Raw genomic sequence first — 24,721 nt, forward strand, 5'->3', positions numbered from 1 at the left:
GTTTCTAGGCTCCTAAAGGTGGTGTGGTCTTTAGGAACCAGTCTTGATGTGAATCAGACTGACCCAGATGTAGGCAGTTTAACCTCTGCCATCCACTGCTGCTCCCTTCTACCTCAGGCCAATTTTTTTAAAGGAATTTACTTATTTATTTATTGGGGAATTAATGTTTTACATTCAACAGTAAATACAATAAACACATGCATAATATTCCCCAGTTTTCCTCAGGCCAGTTTTATGGATTTGAATTGTGATTTGCACACCACCTGAGTCCTGGCTCATTTGCATAGATAATTCATCCTCCCAGTCTCCAGTCTCAGAGTTGAGCATGTGTAAGATGTGTAAGGTGATGAGCACAGAGGCAGGGATCTGGTGGCAGCCTGGGAGCACACAATACCACCAGAGTATCCCAGGCAGCTTTCAAAAGCTAGCCAGAGGGACAGATTCCAGGGCTATCAACCATACCTCACCATGTCAGTAAAGGGAATAGAAAGCCACTGCCTTTGCCTTTGATTTTTATTCCTTTTAGACAATATGTGTGCAAACTGTTTCTACAGCACCTCCCTGCCTCAAGACTCAACTCCTGCTCTGGGAGGAAAAACAGGTCACAGAGGCTTTCCAGGAGCTGAGATAGACAGATGGGCTGGAATCAGAACTTGCAGTAACAAGCTCTCACACAGGGTTATTCTGCTAATAACTGTGTGGGGGAAGGGGGCATAGGGGGCAGACTGGGAGTTGTCCCAGAGGAAGGGACATGTCTATGTTCCAGACCCGAGTTTCTATGTTCTCTTGAAACACTTTGGTCAGACTCACTAATTAGTAGGGAGTGGGGGTGGGGTGGGGATGGGGAATATTTAATGACAAAAGCACCTGCTATGTTAGAGTCCCTAAACCAAACATCAGAGGTGAGGTCTAGTAAAGCCCGTGCCTGCTTTAACTGTGGAGAGTCACTGCCTCTGACTACTTTGGGAGTCCCCTGCACAGGAAAAGTGACTCCAGCATCATTTAGGACTCTGGTACAACTGTCTTGATACAGTCTCCTCATCTGATTTCTGTGGAAAGCTTCACCCTCCCCTCCCTGGTCCAAGGCATCTTTTCCAGAAGCAGAAAAGGAAACTTCACACCAGGCAATAACAATCAGTTTCCAGAATCTTAGAAACATTCTGAACAATTACCCCAAGAGTGTTTCTAAATGTCACAGGACCCAGGTCAGGACAGTACAGCATTCTGGACACATTCCTGCTGGTTCCAGGAGCCAAGAGAACCCCAGCTTCCAGAATGCATTAACCTAATTTCCACAGAGGACTTCCCCAGCCCTCCTGCTCTGCAGAAGAAGCAGAGGGAGGACCCTCCTCCTACTGCTCAAGGACCCTATACCCTGAGCAATTGGTACTTCCTGTCACTAGCAGCTTGGAGAGCTCCCCAGACCCCAAGGAAGAGTGCTCTGAAATCCTGCTAAAATATGGCTATCTGATAGGGAGAACTCCTCCAAGACCCTCATTGTCCACACTGACAGATGGTTCGCCCCCTGCCCCCACCCCTCCCCACATACCACTGATGCCTTTGAAACCAGGCTATTCTTTGCAGATCCAGTTGCAGCCACCAGCCTAGTTCTGAAACAAGACAAAAGCTCAGTGAACCTCCCATTCTCAGAGGCTCTTAGGTGCTGGGCTGCTTTTTTCTTTCCTTGTAAGAAGAATCCAGAGAGATCAGGATCCCCTGCCTTACCTTCGTCCTCATGGGAGATAGGAGTCCTTCCATGTTGGCAGAATCCTCATGCCAGTTTTTCTCTGCTCCAACTTACTCTCTTCTCTCTCTGTGTGAGCCGTCCTTAAGCATCCCACATGAAAGCGCCATGTCCCCAGTCCGGCATCTCTCCTCCCCAGCCTAACTTGAATCCCCACTGCTTGGAAAGCGCTGTTTCTGGAGAAGAGGGTATCTCTCCCTTCTTGCCCTCTTCTCCCTCACTCCCTCTCTCTCCTGTGCCCTCTCCCCTCCTGCTCGCTCCCCCTTCTCTCTTTCCATAATCTGCCTACAGCTCTGTACACAGAGCTCACTTGACAAATGATCCCCGTCTTGGGGACTGCATTTGAGCCAAGCAAAGTGATCTGAACCAAATCACGGGGGCGGCTCACTCATGACAAGAGGGGAGGGGCTCTGAGCTTTTGGGGACACCCTATGCTTCCCAGGTGTAGCTCTGTGTGCATGACTCTTTCCCTCCTCCCTCTCTTTCCTTCCCTCCTTCCTCCCCCCTTGCCCCCTCCCTCCCTAAAGATGAAGGCACTATTTTTGATTTTCATTCATTCCTCTATTCAGAACCAGTCCTATAATACAGTTATTAGGCGGAATTTCTGGCTGGTGTGCAGAAAACTGACAAAATGTATCTCTCTGTGTGTATGTATTTCTTACTACCCGCTTGTTTAACCTAGTGTGGACTATACATCTGATGAGCTAACAGGATTTCTCTGACTTTTTTGGAGCAGGTATTTAAAAATGGAGGCATTATCTCTTCTTGGAAAGAAGTTTCATAAACAGATTTATGGACATGATGTCCCAAGCAGCTGAGCATTTACTAATAAATATTCATGCTCTCCAGGACACCGAGTTAACCAGGAGAAACTGTCTCATTCAGAGGTGATGGTTACCTGAGAAAAGTAGACAGTGGAGAAAAAAAAAAAAAAAAAGCAGACAGTGGAGAAGTGACAGCCTAGCCCAAGAGGAGGGGAGGATGGGGTTGGAAAGGGGTGACTATCCTTCACTTTCTTATGCTTGAGAGGTTCTCTGGGTGGAAATAGTTAAACAGCCTCACTTCATTTGAAGTTATCTGTACTGAAGTTGTGAACATGGGTGCCATTATAAAGACAGTGCTATCCCATCAACAGGCATTCTCCTCTTCTCCTAATGTGAATGCATGGATGACATTGAAGGCTTTCTACTTCATGTTCCCTGGATGACTGGGTTCTCTGTTGTGTATAAACCTGACTTTTAATGTATCTCCAAGTTGGGGCAGACACGCACGTGGCTACAATCTGAAGAACCTCCACATCTGCACCATCTTTGTGTACCCTGATCCATCTTCTTGGCTAACACAGAGTTCTCTATGATCCTTGCCCTACTCCATCCTCACTTAACCAGATCCTAGTGATCTGAGTCTTAACACCCTGATATGAACCCTGTCCTTGATGTCCCCCCACATATGAAATTCAACATTCTATCCTTCTATGAGAGTCTTGCCATTTGTGAATATATATGTGGCCCAGGTTCAAGTCCCAGTACTACATGGAAGATGCTAGAGCACATGGGGAAGCTTCAGTCTTGTGGTCCTTGCCTGTCTCTCTATCTCCACCTGAATAAAAAAAAAATGATTTAAAATAATGTTGAGTGAGACATAACAGAAAGACCAATACTGAACGATCTCACTGATAGATGGAGCTTAAGAACAAACAACAATAAGGGAAAACATAAGGTGAAACTTGAACTGGGTGTGGTGTACTACACCAAAGCAAAGGATATCAATCAAGGGGAAATGAAAGGTTGTGCTTATGTGTTAAAAACTATACCATTAGCAACCAATAGCACAGCTATATACAAGATACTGGGTACTGTACAGCAAACCCTAACAAAAGGACTTTTCAAAGTTAACCCAAATATTACCAAATAATGTGATGATAACATTAACTATCCATTGTCTTTTTGAACCCTAAGACAGCAGGAACCTCATATCTCCACTATAGAGCCTCTACTTCCCCCAGTCCTGGAACCCTTGGATAGGGCCCACTTTCCCGTATGCCTCTCCCAATCCATATCAAATAATATTGCATCTGCTGATCTCAATCTAATCAACACAACAATTGCCACCTCAACATGCTTCACCTCAGACTGTGTCCAGAGACTTCACGTGTGGAATGACAACCCTTCAGCTTCATTACTTGGGTGAGACCTTTCCTTTCATAGTATACTCTAATTTCATCCCAGGTGGTTCACTTTCTAACAAAGTCCCAAAACCTAGATATACACCATTTTCTGTGAGAGAGAGCATATGTTCACACATATCCATAAACTAGTGCAAAATATATTCCTAAAAGCAGAAGTACACTAGAGTTTGCAGTGAGTACCCCCCTAACACATCCTCTCCACTATTCCAAGCTTTGGGTCCATGATTGCTCAACAATTTGTTTGGCTTTGTATGTTAACTCTCTTTTCAGTCACCAGGTTCCAGATGTCATCAGGATGCCGGCCAGGCTTCCCTGGACTGAAGACCCCACCAATGTGTCCTGGAGCTCTGCTTCCCTAGAGACCCACCCTAATAGGGAAAGAGAGAGGCAGACTGGGAGTATGGACCGACCAGTCATCATCCATGTTCAGCAGGGAAGACCTTCCACCTTCTGCAACCCACAATGACCCTGGGTCCATGCTCCCAGAGGGATAGAGAATGGGAAAGCTATCAGGGGAGGGGGTGGGATATGGAGATTGGGTGGTGGGAATTGTATGGAGTTGTACCCCTCCTACCCTATAGTTTTGTTACTTTATCCTGTCTTAATTAAAAAAAAAAACTATACCATTGGGAGTAGCTCAGCGGGTTAAACTCACGTGGCACAGGGCGCAAGGACCAGCAGAAGGATCCCAGTTCGAGCCCCCGGCTCCCCACCTGCAGGTGAGTCACTTCACAGGCTGTGAAGCAGGTCTTCAGGTGTCTGTCTTTCTCTCCCCCTCTCTGTCTTCCCCTCCTCTCTCCATTTATCTGTCTTATCCAACAACAATGACATTAATAACAACAACAATAATAACTACAACAATAAAACAATAAGGACAACAAAAGGGAATAAATAAATATTTTTTAAAAAACTATACCATTAACCACTAACCTCCAACTTAAAAAAAAAGTCTAGAGTGATGACACTGTGCATGTGCAAGACCTTGGCTCCACAAGATAAATGTATATAAAATAAATACCCTTTTCTTACTTGGTTTTCTGGAGTTTGGGGATCTCTTATATCTTTTCCTTTTATATTTAATTTTGCCACTAGGACTACACCTGAAGCTCCATGCCTGCACAACTCCACTGCTCCTGGAAGACTTCTTTAAAGGCAGAGGGTGAGAGACAGAAAGGAGAGAGATATAGAGGGAGAGGGAGATGCACAGTAGCACCTCTACCACTTGTGAAGCCTCCCCCTTGCATGTGTTCTCCTGTGGTGGCTGGGGGTTTTGAACCTGGATTCTTGGTACTACTGGTTGGACCATCTGCCACCACTTCTATATCTTTTGACTGATTCATTCATTCAGAAAATAGTTGTGAATAGCTTATGATGTGCTGGAACCTGATCTGTCTTCCTTTCTTTAAATTTTATTTATTTACTTATGTATTTGATAGAACATAGGAAATTGAGAGGGGAAGGGGAGATAGAGAGGGAGAGAGAAAGAGACACCTACAGCACAGTCTTACCATTTGTGAAGCTTCTCCCTTGCAGGTGGGGACTGGGGACTTGAACCCAGGTCCTGAATACTGTAATGTGTACTCAGCCATGTGTGCCATGGCCCAACTCCATATCTTCTGAAAATACAGTGGAGACAGAATAGAGGAATTCCTGTCTCTAGGCCCTTCTACTCATTTTCCAGCAGAGGCGACACAAAACCAACTTGTTAAGCCCTTCTATGTGTCTCTTCATCTTCGATACCACATGTCACTGAGCTTCTTTATGGGGTTCTAAAGTTCATCCAGCGGTCTTCCTTTCACACAGCCCCACTCTGTGGTCTTTTACTGAGGCACCCAGTGTCAACTTTACTGCAGACAACTGAGAACTCAATTTGTTCCACAAGAATACTATTCCTATCATCCATCTATAATTTTCATCTCTCTTTCCTTAAATCCTCCCACTGCCCCCACAAAGGCTTTATTTGAGGGGTGGGGTGGAAGTCACTCTTTTCTTAAAAATCTCTCATGATTAACCATTCTAGACTAGAAATGTCACAAATTAGGACTGTCAAGTCTGAGTCTCAGATTTCCTCTGTCTCTTGCATAAAAATGCTAACCTTTCTGTCCCCCTCCCACCCATGTCATCTTCAAGGTTAATTTCTTTTGGCCCTATGTGATCACCAAGGACTCCAGCTAGTTGCACAATTAAGGCTCATTATCTGAGGATTGTATTGCCTGTTTCATAAACAGCTTTTGATTTATTAAGGTATGATGACTGTGGGCTGTGACCTTACAACCATTTAGAGTCCCCCCCACACACACACACACACACTGGGGCTAGTTCATCACTCTTCTTATTGAGGAATGTCTTTATTAAGATGTAGACTTTAGGGTGATAAAGAACGAACAGATCTTATTCCTGGATTGGCTCCAGAGATTGAAGGCAATGTGAATGGAATTACTTAGTTGATCCCACAAATCTCCTTTCCTGCTTTTACTCTTACCCATCTCTATCTTAATCTTGTACCACACAACACATATTTGCTTTGCTTTATAATATCAATAGCAAGACATATCACTTACTATACCTTCAAGTGCTTCATGAAAATCACAATTTAATATCTAAAGGCTTGAACTTACATTTATATCTGTTAAAGTAAGTAATTTAAAAAGTAATTGCAATGGGCTGGCAAGATAGCTTACAAGGATAGAGCACTTGCTTTGTCCTGGGCACGACCCAGGTTCAAGCCTGGCCCCCATCACACTAAAGGAAGATTCAGTGCTGTTGTGTCTTTCTCTCTATTTCTGTCTCTGATTTCTATCTGAAAAAGGCAGCCCTCAGCAGCAAAATCCCAATGATGACAAAAATAAAAGTCATTGAAATGCAAAAACATAGTCATTGACATTCTTTCAGATTGTGTTCAGATGTGTTACTGCTTTAAAATCTCCCAATAAACTGGTTAGGTGTTGCAGGTGTTAATTTCCATTCTGCAAGAGGAAATAAATAGAAAGTAATATCTACTAGACATTAGTTTTGTTCTGAGCTTGAGTTTAGTACTCTTTTAAGTGTTATCTCACTTAATTTTCACTTTTAATGAGGTGACAAAGAATAAACCAAGGACCTCACACATGTATAATAATATCAATCAGATTTCTCAGCCTAATTTTTAAAATCTATATGCTGAAGAGGGGAGAAAGAGAGAAACACCAAAGCACCACTCCACTATCCATAAAGTTCCCTTTAGTTCTGTTCATAGTGCTCCTATGTTGTACTAGAGATCAAACCCAGACCCAGATCAAACACAAAGTAAGGCATTCACTCTACCAGCTGAGCTATTTCTGGGCCCAGTTATTTGCTTTTAGAAAACTAACTATTATTATTCCCACTAAAGAGATAAGTAATAGATTTAAGCATATCTGTAGTCTACATCACTGAGTCTTGCTAATGTGAGGATGGAAAGAAGTCATCTTGTATCCCCTTTAGGTCCTTCAAGGCTAAACAGATAATCAAACAAGCCTGAGGTAGACTGATAAGTGTAAAAGTAAAGAGGGAGGAAGTGGGGGTGGGGACAGCTTAATGATTATGCAAATGCCTGAGGCTCCAAGGTCCAAGGTTCAGTCCCTCAACTAACATAAAGTAGAGTTGAGCAGTGCCCTGCCCCACTAGGGAAAGAGAGAGACAGGCTGGGAGTATGAATTGACCTGACAACACCGATGTTCAGCGGAGAAGAAATTACAGAAGCCAGACCTTCCACCTTCTGCACCCCACAATGATCCTGGGTCCATATTCTCAGAGGGATAAAGAATAGGAAAGCTATCAAGGGAAGTGATTGGATATGGAGCTCTGGGGGGTGGGCATTGTGTGGAAATGTCCCCTTCTTATCCTATAGTCTTGTCAATATTTCCATTTTATAAGTAAATTTTTTTTAAAAAGGGTAAGGGAAATGTATTAATAGCATGCACACCTGAGAGAGAACCAAAAAATCTGAAACTCTCACGACACAATCTTAGATACCATCATTAAACATCTTAATTGAAGCAGAGGACTTTGGCAAAGATGAAGGGAGGATAAGGAAGCCATAGTGACTCCTTCTCTAGGAAGAAACTGGGGATCCTAATTAGGAAAATTCCCTAAAATGGGCAAGGGTAGAAACAAAAAAAGTTATGCCCTCTCCACAGATCAAATCCTTCCTGGGAGAAGTCCTAGGAGATGTCTAGACTTTTCTATGAAAATAATCGCTCCTCCTATAAAATATTTTTCCAAAGACCCATTTTTGGGAAGTGACAGATTTTTGCTCCCCTAACCATGTCATCTTCAAAGCAGATTTCAGTACGCTCTTTCTGGTTCTGGCTATGAGGCTAGTTTGTTTTGGAATCAGTGGAATGCCAATAAGCAGAAGCTTGGAAATGTCTAAAGTGAGGACCCTGAATTTGCTGATCTAAAGGCGGTGGGTTTGGGTAGAGGAGAAGGGGGTGGAGAAGAGGAGGGAAGATGCAACCTACAGACTTACAAGCAGCCAGACTTACAAATGAGCAAAAGGTCATAGAAAATCTGCAAGCTTCTGAATTGCCAAAGGTTCCCATTATGTGATGCCAGGCTGTATGTTTACATAAATGGTACCAATACAGAAAGAAGGAAGGAAGGAAGTACTTGAATCCAAGACCAGAGCTCCTCAATAGAAGAAGCAACCAAAAGTGGAACCCCAGATGCAGGCCTTCCAACTGCAGATTTCAAGTTCTTTCTACTCCCCCATAGTTCTAAAAGCAATTTTATAGCATCATGAATATATATTGTGATTGAAGTATTTTTCAGAAATCCAAATCAGTATCTGAGCTTCGAATTGTACATGCTAGTTTTTCTTTTTTTTTATGTTTTCAAATATATGGTATAAACCTAGGACATTTCATTCTCAGTGTTTTCCCCCATTACTTTTATTTTAATATTGAAGAAGACCAGGAACAGGAGTGTTGTTAGGATGCATACTGGTTGGTTAGTCATTGTGTCTTTATGATCTTTCAGAGACTTTGTCCCATTTTCTAAAGAACAGTGGTTGCCCGAAGTTACCAGCTATCTGAACAGCAGTTAATTAGAATCTAGCCCTGGGGGACTCCTTTCTTCATCAGTCCTTGTCTTTCTGAAAAAGTGCCACATAGGGAGAAAAATAATGCTGCTTTTTATCATTATTGTGTGAACTTTAGCAGGAAATGGGTCTCCACCTACTCCTGAATTTATATTTTTAAAAGAATAAAGCACAGAGTGACATTACTTTGCAAAGTCTTTGAAAGAGTTGTTTCCATTTCTTTCTTTTAAGGTTTTTGGCTTAAATGTTTTTGTGAAGATGGAAGAAACCAACAGCTGGGATGGCTTCAGATCACTGCTCTAGTGTTTACTTGGAAGCTTTAGGAACACCAAGAAGAAAGCTAAATGGGGCACAGGGTGGAAAGATGCTTGCTCTTTCCTTTAACCCTCTCCACCCACCTTCCTGCAAAGAGGGTATTTACTCAGCATTTATAAGCCTTCTATTGAGATACTTATTTCAAAGTTCCAGAAATAATGCACTGTGCTGCGGTAAATTACATAGGTTAACATTATTTTTGACTATTTCTCTAAAAATGTGCAGACAGATCAGGCTTTTAATAACTCACTTTCAAGAATGGTCCTGCAACTATTTATCTAAAGCTGAACATGGATATGTAGTGATGGAGAGCTAAGTAATTTCTGCTTCTGAGAAATCTCTGAACCAAAAAGTAGGATCAACAATACAAGAACTTCTTTTCTAGTGGGCTCCTCCTGCACATTGGTAGTGTGAAAAAGACCCCTGACTGCTGCTATCCTGAAAGAAGCTCATCAGTCACTGATCTCATCTAGGGTTGGCACAGGGATACATACTACAGAGTTCCTTTAGGACACATATCTTTGTTGAGAAGTGTGTTAGGCTATTCCAGGTGCCATGAAACATCAAGCATTTACTTTTCACAAGTCTGGAGGGTAAAATCCCAAGATCAAGGCACTGGTATACTTTGTGTCTGATTAAAGCCTTTCCCAGGTTCACAGATGATCAACTTCTTTTGTGTGTCCTTACAGGGTAGATATGGTGAGGCAGATTTCTGGGATCTCTTTTATATGAGCAAGAATCCCATTCCTGAGGACCCCACTCTCATATCCTGCTCACCTCCCAGAGGCTCCACGTACCATTTTATTGGGGACTGAGCTTCAACATAATAATTTTGGGAGGGGGGCACAAGCATTCAGTCCATAACAAGAACCTGGTGCTAGGCAGAGTCTATGTCCTGAGGTCACCAAAATAAATACTGGTCACGGGTCTTGAAGACTTCCAAGTATTAGAGAGGAGGTATGGTTACATAATTTGAATTATACTCAGGAGAATTAGCAGAGAGTTGGGAAATTATGTGAACCCAAAGGTAGGAGAGAAATCTTGGTTCACCTGGGACTGTGGGTTAAAACTTAACAGGTGGTTCATATGTGACTTCAAAGATACATAGAGGTGACTATGTTGGACACTGGGTTGTCAAGATAGCAGAGAGTTGTGGATCAATGTCCAATTGGGAAAAGAATTTCAGGCAAAAAGACCTGTGCAAGTAAAGGAAACAAAAGAGTCTCTTTGCAAAATCATTACGCTATATACCCCATTCCAAGGCAAAGGAAAACAGAGGCAGAAAATGAAATATTTGAGGACAAGGTTGAAAAACATCGAGGTGTGCAGAGTGCTGATAACTGACCTCCAAGTTGTATGATCCAAAATGCCTCTTTTCTTAAGAATTTATATTTCACCTTTTTTTTTTTGTCTGTTGTTTTGTTTTTTGCCTCTAAGGTTATCGCTGGGGCTCCACGCTTGCACTATAAATCCTCCTAGCAGCCTTTTAAAAAAATTTTATTGGGTATGACAGAGAGAAATTGAGAGAGGAAGGGAAGATAGAGAAGGAGAAAGATATACACCTGCAGACCTGTGAAGTGACCCCTCTGCAGGTAGGGAGCTGGGGCTTGAACTAGGATCTTTGCACTGGGCTTCCATTTCGTGCTGTGTGTGCTTAACCTAGTGTGCCACTGCCCTTCCTCCTATACTTCACTTTGTTTGAAAAGATTTACAGACCATGCACAAATGAAATATTAGGCATAGTTCACTTTATACTGGTGTTCTTTTTCAAAGGTACATATTGACTTATTTAAAATATTCAGAAAATCCTTAACATATGAATGCTCAGAAGTCTAATTTATTTAATTTTAATATTTTAAGTTATTTAATTTTATGGGTTAACTTAGGCATATTTGCATAGCATCTGATATTCTCTTTTAATTAAATTTTGGTAATTTACCCAATTTGTCTTACTTTACCCAATTTGTCAACTTTCTACTTCGATCTCATAGGAAAGTGATTAGTTAGTAATTATTATTGAAAAAAAAAGTATTTCTCTCCCCAATTTAAGTGCATTCTCTTGCTCAACAAAGTTGAAGTTCTCTATGAAAATCCCCAAGTCCCTCTTCCAAGGGACACACTGAATGTTCCAGAAACACACATTCAGAATGCACTAGAAAGACACAACTTCCTTTTCACCTCTTAATGAAATAAGATCCTAAAACTCTCAAACAAGTCTGGATGTGTGGCACTTGAGCTGCATGTCAGAAATGAAAGGAGAGAAGTTGAAGGGGAGGGGAGTAAGGGCATATTCCTTTTTTTTTTTTTTTTTTTTTAAGGAAATGCTAGATTTTCTTACTGTACCCTCAGGCAAGGATCATCAGACTTATACTCTGTAGGTGTAACAGAGCATAAACAAACATGACCACTACAGTAGTTTAGGGTGTTTCCCTTTCCTGTCTGAGTACAGTTAGACAATTATATAACCAGAGTTCTTGGAATGAAGGAAAACAGTGTGCAGGAGAGAGGAATGCTTTGAATTTGGGTTATGGAATCTTGTTTTTTTCCTTCTTTGTCCAAGGAATTCAAAGACCATTGTCATTTGGTTGTTCTTTGATAGGGTGTGAGTTGTGCTTTTTCTTTTTCTTTTCTTTTTTATTTTTTCTAGAGATGCAGTCCAGAACTTATCTTTCATTCTACTATTACCATGTGTATTCTCTTTTTTTTTTTGCCTCCAGGGTTATTGCTGGGGCTCAGTGCCTGCACCATGAATCCACTGCTCCTGGAGGCCATCCCCCCCCCCTTTTGTTGCCCTTGTTGTTGTAACCTTGTTGTGGTTACTATGTATATTCTATGGCACAGAACTGAGGGATGAAATCTGCACTTATATTTAAGGAAGTTCAGAATATGCCATTTACATTTAGGCACTTCCTTCCTTTTTCTTCTAGAAGAATTTAAGGAATGGGACTATTCATCTAGTCCTAGATATGCACAGTGCAGAGAGAGGTAGGTGACTTAGCCCCAACATCTATAGGGTGCTTTGGGGGAGATATGATTATAAGCAGAAGGAAAGCAGCCAAAAATCAGAACTCTGCAACAGAGGCAGAGGGCACAGAGGCCTGGGAAGCACCCATTATTCCTTCTCTCATGGTGCAGTCTTCCTGACCCAAGTGAGCTTCACTAAATCAGATAACTGCATAATCAGAAAGCTCAAAGGTATATCTTGTAGGGAAAAAATAGCAATATATAGGGAGGGCTTTACCTCTGCTAGTGGGCAAGCATAAGGGACTCCATCTTGCTTTCCACATATGTACTCTGATAATCTATTATACCACATGCTCTTCAACCTTGCCTCATAATACCAAGGAATGTTAAATCAGGAACCAATCACAGAGACACCCAGGAATAATGGTACTGTGTAATAGGACTGTCTCAAATACCTATAAAGACAGACACCAGACCCCTGTGATTCCTTTCTACTGGGTAGATAGCCATATGACAGAATCCTTCATGTTAACCAGATAACTTCAGGACGGGAATCCCTTATCCACCACTGACCCAGCATCCTTTATAAGCTCCACCCCCTCAGTTTGAGTGTAAGATGGTTTTTTGAGACATGAGTCTGCCATCTTCTCAAGTTTACTAGCACCTGATTAAACATGCTTTCCCATCTCTTTTTAGTCTTTTAAAGATATAAGCAGACAGAAATTGAAAGGAGAGAGAGACAGAAAGAGAGAGACAACTGCAACATGTACACTGCTCATGAATCCCTCCTCCCTCCTGTAGGTGGGGACCAGGACTTGAACTCTGGTCCTTGCACATGAGTTCTCCACCCATATCTGGTGCTCCAACACCCAGCAGCTAAATCTCCTTTTCTTGCTCCAATATTTCTGGAGACTTCAGCCTTTGATTTGGTGGCACTTTATGGGTAAGAAGCTGTAGGGACAACTGTATGACAGACAGTTCCCAAAGAAACAAATACAGTCAGAAAAGAGGAAGATACAGATTTCAGGAAAAATCCAACTTTCTAGGTTGCCCTACCTATCTCAGCTCCTAAAGGATACCACTTATCCTGCTTTTCCCCGGAACACCCACCTACCCGAGACAGACGCCATAAACACTGAGCTCTGAACCTCAGTAGCACAGGGTTTATCCTAGAATCCTCCCACACTCCCTGAGTGTGTGTGTGTGTAATTTTTTTTTTTGCCTCCAGGGTTATCGCTGGGGTTCAGTGCCTGCATACAAATCCACTGCTCCTGGTGGCCATTTTTTCCATTTTATTGGATAGGACAGAGAGAAATTGAGAGCGCAGGGGGAGATAGAGGAGAGAGAAGGATAAACACCTGCAGACCTGCTTCTCCGCTTGTGAGGCAATCACCCTGCAGGTGGGAAGCCAGGGGCTCAAACTGGGACCTTTGTACTGGGCTTACACTTCATACTATGTGCGCTTAACCCAGTGCGCCACTGCCTGACACTCTGAGTACATACTTTTTGTCATTCCCCCTTCACAATAAACTCAAACTACCTTACAGTTACTGATGCTCTTGTCTCTGAAATCTTTTCTTGAAACACAGACAAGAATCTGAGTTTTAGCTCTGGTGTATTTCTCCCTTCTCTTTAGACTTCCACCTGTTATATTCAGGTTTGGTCCTGGGGACCAACGTCAGCTGCCTCGGGGGCTGGCAGCCATGGTGGAGTACTGGTGATCGAGGTAGCAGTAGAGAAGGCTAGGACAGGCTCAGTAGCAGGGAGGTGTAATCTACACCTGTTTTGGAAGGCAGAGTGCTGAGCTGCAGCATCCAGCTCAGGTAGCAACAGTCTGTCTCCTGCAGAGTGGGACAGAGTAGTAACAATAGTTGAGTAGAAATAGGCATTGCAGCAGCTCCAAAACAAAACAAACAAAAACAGCACGTAGAGTAGGGTGAGAGCAGAACTATTCTGCATCAAAAGTGACAATAGGAGCAGTTAGAGATAACTGTCAGCGCAGTTGAGAAATAGGCAGAGATGCTGGCAGGGCCCACAAGGCGGAGCAAAGGAAACAGGATGTCTAGGGACAGTGCTGCTCTTTTAGTCAATGTCACCCACTCAATGCCCTCATGACTGTGCACAGGCCCTGCTGAGGGAGGGGAGGGCTATTTAGCCTCCAAGGCTGTAAAGGTTCAGTTGAGTCTCAGTTTTTCTGACCATGTTTTTCGGTAAGGGAACTACAACCTCTGACTGCTCAAGTGCCCCTGTACATAAACTGTACCCCCTTTATTTTTTCTAGTGCCAGACAATGAACCTAGGACACTGTCCATTTCTGAGTAACCTCCTCAAGCTGATTTTCTATTTATCTATTTTTTACTCCAGAGAGGGGGAAAGGAAGAAGAGGGAGAGGCAAAAATATAAAAGACACTACAGCACCACTTCATCATACAGTGAGTTCCTTCAGTGATGTCCCCAGTGCTCAAACAGAAAGTATTACTCTACTGGATGAGCTATCTCCCAGTCCTGTACCCTTAAAGGATGATTAAAAATAAGGAACAGCACATACTCAACACAAATTATGAAGTTACTTGTCAGAGGTATATAAAGTCTAACTCCATGATATAAGAATATGGACTTTCAGAGTTGAATTCTACCCCACTGGTCCACCCACTCATTTCCCTGATAAATAAATTGAGTCCCAATGAATTTAATAAGAATAAACAAGTCCTCAGTACTTCTACTCTGACATTATCTTCCTCCAAAATACTGTGTGCTACCCCCATCCTTTGTAAAGGGAGTTATTTTATTTAGACCAGTTTTACAAAGACTGATGCTTTGAAGGACTTGGAAACACTTCATGGATTCTGCTTTACCTGTGTCCAATACCATTTCCTTCTTACCCTTCAATGTACACAGGGAGAAAGAGACAGAGAAGACTCAGGCCTGCCACAGAGAAAATGGGTGCTTACTACATGGTATGTGTAGGGATCAGAAATAGACTCAGAAAATGATTGTGATAAGTGAATCCATAGATATCTAGGAAAAAATAAAGCTAGCAAAAGGAAAGACAAAGAGAAGATATATATATATATATATGGAGAGAGAGATAGAGAGAGAGGTGTGAGGGGGGGTGAGGGGGGAGAGAAAGAAAGTTCACTGTGTTAGGTGCCAGCCTTGCCATGAGTCCAGTCCAAGTTTGAATCCTGATACCATATGGGAGTGCAACAGTGGTGCTGGGGGAAGCTATGATGATGTAGTGTGTCTTCCCCTCTGTCTGTCTATCTCTATTTAGATCTGAATGAAAAAGGTCCTGATGACAACCCTTATTTTTGTTTCCAAAAAAAAAAAAAGTAAAGTGGGGGGCATAAAGAGAGAGGACTAAATTGAAGTAAACAGAAGATTTACATTCCCTCAGGTACAAGAGAGATTGAAGTGTTGACAACTGGAGTTCTCCATAAATAAGTCCTTATACATCTAATGAGAATGCAGGAGTAATTCTGGCTGGCTGGCTTGGGTTTTCAAGCTCCCTGGTGTTCTTCTTGACTTAGGTGAGACTCATAGTACCATAAAACTTCTCAAAAAAAAAAAAAAAAAAAAACCTCTCACACATAAACACAAGGCACCAGTGTTTCTCTTGACTTGTGCATCATCTCTGAATGTTCTACACAGTTATTTCCCACTGAGCAGAAACAAAGGTTCTGCTTACCTTCCTCACTTCACAGATGGGAAGGCTGCGTACAACCATCACAGTAATGTGACCACTGCAGAGTGGTTCCACCTTAATAGATTAGCCTGTTGCTCACCATGGTATGAGAAAGCTTGACTTTATTTATTTATTTACTTATTTATTTACAGCTAATGACCACAGCTTATGTACTAGAGACAATTTGAAGACAATGAGGCATCACATCTGTTTGGGAACATTGTATATAGGTGGAAATTCAACTCATGAAACAGGACTGTTAATGCAGAGTGAAGGCTCATTAAGGCAACACTTAGCACCCAGTGCAAGTGCCGGCTTCCAGGAGAAAGGTTATCATGGGGCAGCTCTAGTGATGAGGCTCGGCTCGTTCATGGTGGCTCCTAGTCTTTGTGTCACTAATTAAAAAACACAATCAACTGCTTCGCTATGTTTCCATGCAGTGCACCAGGCATCATGTGACCCCACAGATGAACAAAACGTAGCATTCGGCTGTTGCTATGGAGACTTAAGAACCATCTGAATTGCTAAGACATCATAAAAGCAAAATCCCAATCATTGGTCTTTAACTATAGGGCTGTTGAAATATATATCATATTTTTAGAATGTGTGATATTTAACACACTGATGAGTATTTCCAGCTTCAGAATACATATCCTGCTTTTTTACTGAGATGGGATTTTCCCCCAGCTCAACTGACTAAATTATTTTTTCTTCCTGGTAAATGTTCCATCTCCTCAGAAGAGGCATGTGCATCTCTGTATGTTCTGACTTCCTAGATGTGGCTTCATTCTAGTTTCCCATTTCTCTTTATTCTATAATTAAAATCATTTTCTCACTGGCTGTCTAGTTCTATTCCCTCTAGACCCCTGTTAGATGTTTTATATTTCTAGTTGAAACATCATCCAGCTTTAATCCCCAATGGTCTTAAATGATCAGAGTTTAAGCCTTCTTTGTTGATAATCAGCAGTTTTGAGCCCCAGCCAACGGTACACAGTGGTCTCCTGAGTGGTTCTTTATCTTAGGAGTGACCATCCCTTTATCACTGAAGGTGATGCCAATTTACTGTCTTTTCCATGACTTGTATGAAACCTCTCCTTTGGATATGGAATAATAGATATACCATGACTGCTTTTCTGCCTTGAGAATTGCTAACAGGATTCTGTCTAGCTCTGTACACACTATAACTGCTGTTATAAGTGTATACTACAATACACATATGTACACATATACATCCATATGTGCACACACAAGTAGGATACTAATCTTATTTGAAAGATGTCAAAGATTGATTACAAAAATAGCTTGTAAGTCCTAGCTAGCTTTGAAGACAATCAAACAGAGAAATCTGAACATACAGTCAGGAAATACAAACTTTGTTCCCAGAAGCCTGCTAGGTTAGTGTTCTGCTGGGTGAGTTTTCTTGCACATTTTCTTCATCCAACATCAGCCTCTTAGGACCTTCTGCTCTAAATAAGAAACTTCTTCTTAGACATTTTCTTTTCAAGAGTCTCAGGATCTCTTGGGATTATTTATTTTTCTTCCCCTCTTTAAACCTCTCTAAAAAGAGTCTTCTTATTCTTTCAACAGCATTAGACCATGTTGCAAGCATGTCAGCAAGTGCCAAGGTGTGACTTTTGTGCTATGACTTTCCAAGTACTAGCTTCTCTGCCTCTTGTCACTGAATTTGAAGGCCTAACAACTTCCCTGAATGAGATTTTAAGCACATCTGAGTCAACTTTTCACCTAGTAGTTATCAGAACCCTCCAGAAGATGATTTTGATTTCTTTGCCATTCCACTTACAATCACCCCTGATATGCTGCAGATGACAGTGCTCTGTACACAGAAATAGGGACTAACTATATTTGCACAGAGTAATGCCTCAGAAGAGAAATAAAGAATAACAGCCATATTTGTTAATCTAACATCAAAGCTTGCTTTTTTACCCTTGTCAATATCTGGGTCAAGTTGAATTCTGTGTCCAGAAATTTCACTCTGGCTAAGTTTGGTTTTTGTTTGAGTAAGATTTGTGGAAACTGACCTAGTGAAGAAGAGGCTTTTACTTTAGATGATTTTTAAAGACATTTCAATTGTATGTAAAAACAATAACCTCTAGGGCCAACAAAACAGTTTACCTCCCAGGTTTGAGACCACCCTCCACTGCGCAGGGGGGAGGGGTAAGCTTCCATGTTGTGATGTCTTTCCGTATCTCTATCTGAAAAGGTAGACGTGAGTCAGTGAAGTCCCAGTGACAAGACAGAAAAGATAAAACATTTTCTTTTCTTTTCCTTTCTTTCTTTTTCCTTTTTTCCTCCAGGGTTATAGCTGGGGCTTGGTGCCTGCACTATGAATCCACTGCTCCTGGAGGCCATTTTTCCCATTTTGTTGCCCTTGTTGTTGTTATTGTTATTATAGTTATAGCTGTTGTTGTTGTTGGATAGGACAGAGAGAAATTAAGAGAGATGGGGAAGACAGAGAGGGAGAGAAAGATAGACACCTGCAGACCTGCTTCACCACCCATGAAGCGAACCCCCTGCAGGTGGGGAGCCAGGGGCTCGATCCAGTATCCTTACACTGGTCCTTGCACTTCGAGCCATGTGCGCTTAACCCGCTGTGCTACCGCCCAGCCCCCAAGACAAAATCTTTTAAAGAAGGCTTTTTTCTTACAGGTTGTTGCTTCACTAACCATCAATTTACCATGATGATAAACCCAGTTAAGAGCTTGCATTTGAAAACAGACTGTTGAAGCAATTAAAGCAACTGACAAACAGTGAGATGATGCTTGAGTATTCACTTGTTTCTTGATTAATTTGACCAACTATATATATATATTCCTCCAGTCATTCAATCAAATACTGAGTCTTCCTTCCTTTTTAATGCTGTGCTAGGGAATATATCCAGGACCTTGCACAACACCACTGAGTTGCCTCCCATTCCAATTCTTTTGTGTGCGCATTTTTTTTAGAGAGAGAGAGGGAGAGTGATAGCAAAGACACTAGAGCACTACTCCACTATCCACAGAACAATTAACTTTTAGTTCCTTAGCAAGGGGATGAAATCTATGCAAATAACATACAAGATAGATAGGTAAGTATTTTTAAAACTAATGTTCTACTTATAATATGAAGGCTCTTTGAAGAATACCTTCTCTAATTTTCAGTATCCATTGGAAGGGACATAATGACTATATCCTAGGCTGGGAAAGGCAGGACCACTTTGACATTTCATGGTGAACCCATAAAAGAATAATTTCCCTGCCTGCTGTTATTTTTCCTTTAATCCCCCAAAATTTACATAGTCATTTTTCTCAGGGCTGGTTTAAATAGAACAATGAGAATTATTATTAGTAGCATGTTATTTCTTTCTCCTGGAACATTAAAAATAACTTGCTATATTCTCTTGATATTTTTTATGTCATCTAGATGTCCTAATTCTCACTTTTGCTTGAGAGGAAATGCCCAGAAGGGTTATGAATATTACCTATTAAATTAGAAATGGAGTGAGAACATGAAACCAAATATCCAAAATCAGGCCCAGGACTTTTGTGAAATTTAAATAGAAAAGCATATCTGGGGAAGGGTAGATGTATATGAGTGAACTGTTTCCTGAGTTTCCTTGCATAAGAAACCAGTGCCTGCAAGAAAACTGTCACTAAGGGCTCCAATTACAGACTGAAAACTACCTATAAAAACTACCTGAGGCACCACATTAACTCTATATCCCCGCCCTTCGTTAATAACTAAACTTGCTCAGCTTTGAATGTCAAGTCTATCTCTTCCTGAGTTGTGATCTCCAGGTATCCCCTATTCTGGGAGGAGTGGGGATGGGGAAGTCCAACTGGGTATAATTAGTTCCTGGATTTGATGATATGGTGACTGACCAAACCAGAGTGAATCCAGCTCCTCTTCAGGGGCTAAATCTCATCACAGTATTAATTGGAACAGCTCCTGGGATATGATGCATCAAAGTGTCCAGCCTACATCCCACCCAGGGGAGATTAAGGGGGAGGTGGGCATGGTCATGAAGTCCTGTGTCCACAATGAATACACAAACTAAACAGAGAATTGAAATGCTTTCTGTCCACTTCAAAGCACAGACCAGAGAGCATCGATGAGATCATTAGCTTGTTGTGAAAGTTCAGTAGAGGCAGAAATTCAACAAAGACACTCTCAGGAAGCCAATGTGATTAAAATCACCAAAATACAAACATGAATCTCATTCCTCACATTAAAACCCTTCTAGCAAAACCACAAGGGATACATATGCAACACATTTGTAGATTCATGACCAGGAGCATATGTGCACTTACTTACCATTGCAGTTAAAGCCCTCATCACACCTGCACACACACTCATGACAGAACAATTGTGCACACAGTATCTTATAGACACACAGCCATCACCACAAGCACAATGTGCACTCACACTTGCACATACAACTGAAAGCACATACGCATGTACTCTTGTGCATATACACTTACACACACATGCACACTTAGACATGCACAGTCATAGGAGGGCTCAGCAGGAATCTCATTAGTAGAAAACTGGATGCCAGGGGCTGTGTGAGACCAGAAATGAAGATTAATTCAGCCCTGAGCCACTCATACTTGATCTTCCTTCCAAGGATTAATAACAAACTCTCACCGGGTTGACCTTAAACCTTGGATTTAGTAGTCCAAAGTACAAGAATTCATGATAGGTTATAAAGCATTGAAATGCATCTGTTATCAAATAGCTTTGGAACACATGAAGAATATGAAATATTCAAGCCAAAGATGAAGATCAGTGTAAGTCAAAGAAAGGCTCTATTTTCAAATACAAACCAAAATCATGCTTCCTACAGAAATTCTAGTTGTGCAGAGCATTTTGAGTCAGCAGAACTGCAAAATATGTATTGCAGTCTACACGGTGTTCCCTCGTCATTTGGTGTTTGATTAGAAATGTCTTGAATTGTTGGCTCATTGAAACCTCTCATACATGTTCACAATAGATAATTTTGACTCCCAATGCTAACTGTGAAAACTTGAATTCATATGTAAAGTGAAAGGCAATCTCCCCCAGGAAGGGAGAAAACCCTTCCAAGCCTTTGCTGGTTCACCTGAACTTATGGGAGACCAACTAACTGGGAGGGTCCTAGAATGGCTACCACTGCTCAAAATCTGTATTGGTCAATGTACCCAGAATTATCCCTAGGGCTGCCTTTCAGCTCAGAAAACTACCATCATGTGGTGCCACAAGGTGCTTGTGACCAACAGTCCAAACTAAAGCTCAATTCATCATCCTTGCAAATAAGGAATCTCATACGTTATATAATTGGTAAGTAGGAATCCCATATACTAGGTCATGAATGTTGGGTTATAATAGAAAGAGAGAAAGAAGATACTATATTCATATGGAAAAAAAAGGTAAGAACCAAATTTAATCAGTGCAAGTAGCATAGAGTGCTCTTGTGGCCAGAATTAGATTATTGTTGTTGCTGATGTTATTTTTAGACTACTCTGTTGTCTGGATTTATTCACAATTCATGCAAACACATACATGAAGTTTGGTGTTTTATTTTGTGACTTGACCAGGTTCTGTTTCCTTTAGAAAAATGACTGGAGGGGGTCGTGCGGTGGCGCAGTGGGTTAAGCGCATGTGGCGCAAAGCACAGGAAATGGCATAAGGATCCCAGATTGAGCCCCTGGCTCCCCACCTGCAGGGGAGTCACTTCACAAGTGGTGAAGCGGGTCTGCAGGTGTCTATTTTTCTCTCCCCTTCTCTGTCTTCCCCTCCTCTCTCCATTTCTCTCTGTCCTATCCAACAATGAACAGCATCAACAATGGTAATAATAATAACCACAACGAGGCTACAACAAGGGCAACAAAAAGGGGGGAAAAATGGCCTCCAGGAGCGGTGGATTCATGGTGCAGGCACCAAGCCCAGCAATAACCCTGGAGGGAAGAAAAAAAATGACTGGAAAGGAGAAAGGGAGACTCATTAGAAGATACCACTATACCCACCCATAAACCATCATTCATAGGAGCCAGGAGGCTGTATGGTAAAATAGAATCTCAGCAGACTGAACTACCTCACACCCAGGACTCTCCATGGCAAGAGGTCCTGGAGTGACTGACACCCATTTCATCAATTAGAAAAAAAAACAAGCTGCACTAAGGGAGGCAGAAGTTTCCTTTTGCCAGGTCATCTTTTTCTATTCAGTCTTCTTTTTCTATTCATAGAGTCACATTATGTTTTTTTTCCTCTGTGGGCACACTACAGATGTGTCCACATTCTATGGGTTTCTGGAGAGAAGGCATCACACTGGGGTCTGGGTCTCTGGGATTTGTGGGGAGAAATAGAGAAATGGATGGAGGGAGTTTTCATACCTGATATAACCCAGTGGTATGGAAAACGAGTCTAGCATACACCCCACACTAAACTACTGAGACAGCTGTCTTCCAAGGAAGGGAGAGAGGGAAGTAGAGAGAGAGAGGGAGAAAAGGAGGATTGAAGGGAGAGAGGAAAGGAGGAAGTCAAATCCCCAGAGCTTACAGGGAATAGCAACACAAACTCATTTGTAATTTCCCTACTCTGTGAGGTCTATGGGAGTGCCATGAACACTGAGTGAGCTCCATGCTGTAGTCTGTTTATATGTCTCTCATTTTCTGCTGGAGAGAGAGAGCAAGAAAACTGGTCTAAGGAGGTCACTCAGTAGTGTCACCCATGTATGAGGCTCTCAGTTCATTCCTCATATCACATAAACAAACAACAACAAAGTGCTGTCTGCTCATTCTTACTATTTTTCCCACCACTAGGACCTTGTGCACACATGATTCCATTGTCCCTGGGCTGTTTCATTCTTTTAATTTGAGAGACAGAAAGTGAGGAGAGACATCTGAGCATTACTCCATTTGCAGAGCTCTTTCTAGTGCTGTGCATAATCACCCCATGTAGTTCCTGGGTTCAAACTTCAGTCCTTCTGCATTGTAAGATGTACACTCTACTAGCTGAGCTATCCCCTGGACCCTATTTGTTCATTTTTCATTTGTGAATAAACAGTAACACTTCTTCCAGATTGTACACATGGATACTTTATCCAGAACACAGTCTGGACTGTCATTATTTTCCATAAAACTCTCACATAGTGAGAGCCACAGGAAGCCATCTAAATCCCAGTTATTTACAATCTGATGAAATTGAAAATCTGGTTCCTTGATTGCACCAGCCACATTTCAAGCACTCTATTAGTCACATGGCCGCAGTGCCTATCTTGGCCAGTGTAGACACAGACTTTTTCCATCATCCCAGGAAGTTCTTTAGGGAAGGAGAGGCTTTAGGAACTCAGTTCATGGAGTGCAATTTGTTAAGTGGGCTTTCTGACAACTTGAGAAGCTGCCTCCCCTCCTTCCTGATTGAGCTTCTGTGGTGGCTACTAGTGTAGATTGATGTCAGAAATGTCCAGGATATTCATGCTATTTATAAACTATGTTTAGTCTTGCCACCCACAAGCTTCTGCTTCACTGAGGTACAAAAGGAGACTTCTTTCCCCTGACCTGTTGTAGTCTGTGATGCTGGGGTTGGAAGTCAAGACACTACACATGCAAAACATTCACTCTACCACTGAGCTCCATGCCAAGCCCAAGGGTTATTGCTTCTTGTGAGAGAAAAGAAGAGGGAGGTGCATATCTATTAAGAGGTGGATTGGGAGTCTGTAGGTAGCACAGAGAGTGAGACAGAGACAGAAAGAGATAGATAGAGAGACTGACTAGAGCACTGCTCTTCCCATTACTTTCTCCCTCTCCTTTCTTCCCTCCCTCCCTTCCTTTGCCCCATGCATGAACTTTACTGTGCAGCCATCATCTAGCCCCTCCCTTTAACCTTGAAGGCAGCCTCCCAGATTACCAGCATGGATAATCTTGTGTGTGAACTTGACTGAGTCCTGGGACATTCAGAAGAAATACTAATTCTGGTGTGTCTGTGAAGGTGTTTCCAAAGGAGTGTAGCAGTGGAATGTTGTGTGGAATGTTGCTCAGCAAAGCAGATTGCCCTCTCTCAGGTATGGGGCATCACCTGGTGTCCAGAGCCTGAAAGGAACAGGAGGAGGAAGAGGAGAAGAGAAGGGAGAAGGAGACAAGAGGGGGAGGAGAGTGGGAAAGGGTGAAGAGTATGATTGGTTCTATCTCCTAACTCCAACACTTCCAGGTTTTTAGACTCAGACAGCATTCACTTTCTTGGGTCCCCAGTTTGCGAGAGACAACAAGAGGGATTTCTTTTCCCTTCTCATCGCAGTCAGCATGTAGAACCTTGAGAAATTCTGGGAAAGCTTGGCCCTGTAGTTTAGTGGGTCTGCCTGAGCATCCCAGAAGTAGAACTTGCAGAGCCCTTTCACCCTGGAAAGAGCCTACTCCCCGACATAAGACTTTCTGAAACCTAGTAGCTGGAGGGCTTCACCACACCACCGTGAGTCTTAGACATGCAACAAAACCACTGCCAGTGATAAATCAGAAAAGGAGAAACTGAGGCTATTTGGGAGTGCTTAACATGCACATGGTCCCTTAGGGTGGCATGGAAGTTTGGAGTGCCACTTGTGATCTGGCTGTTTGAATCACTTTTATGAGACAGAATGACAGAATCTGTTGCTTCTGGAGGGTCTTCTCTCATTTTGCAGTCTATTCTGGTTGGTTTATTGCAGAGCTGGGATCTTGCCCATGTGTAATTTCATCACTCCCTGGCCAATTTTCTTATTCAGCTATTGAGACAGGGAAAGAAATACACAGAGACAGA

At 42.1% G+C, this 24,721-nt stretch overlaps 1 protein-coding gene across 2 annotated transcripts in view; it reads right to left on the reverse strand.

Annotated features, from left to right (window-relative positions):
- The window catches only part of FRMD4A (FERM domain containing 4A), a 593,356-nt gene that overhangs the window by 458,398 nt on the left and 110,237 nt on the right, over window positions 1-24,721 (reverse strand). Inside the window, exon 1 of one of the 2 annotated variants that reach the window (XM_060192203.1) lies at window positions 1,726-1,892. The exons of the other annotated variant lie outside the window; for it this stretch is intronic. Coding sequence (XP_060048186.1) covers window positions 1,726-1,758 — 33 coding nt within the window. The 5' untranslated portion in view covers window positions 1,759-1,892. Of the gene's footprint in view, window positions 1-1,725; window positions 1,893-24,721 lie in introns of those variants that run through there. 2 annotated transcript variants of the gene reach the window in all.

This window comes from Erinaceus europaeus, chromosome 6, assembly GCF_950295315.1.
Source record: "Erinaceus europaeus chromosome 6, mEriEur2.1, whole genome shotgun sequence".
Taxonomy (NCBI): domain Eukaryota; kingdom Metazoa; phylum Chordata; class Mammalia; order Eulipotyphla; family Erinaceidae; genus Erinaceus; species Erinaceus europaeus.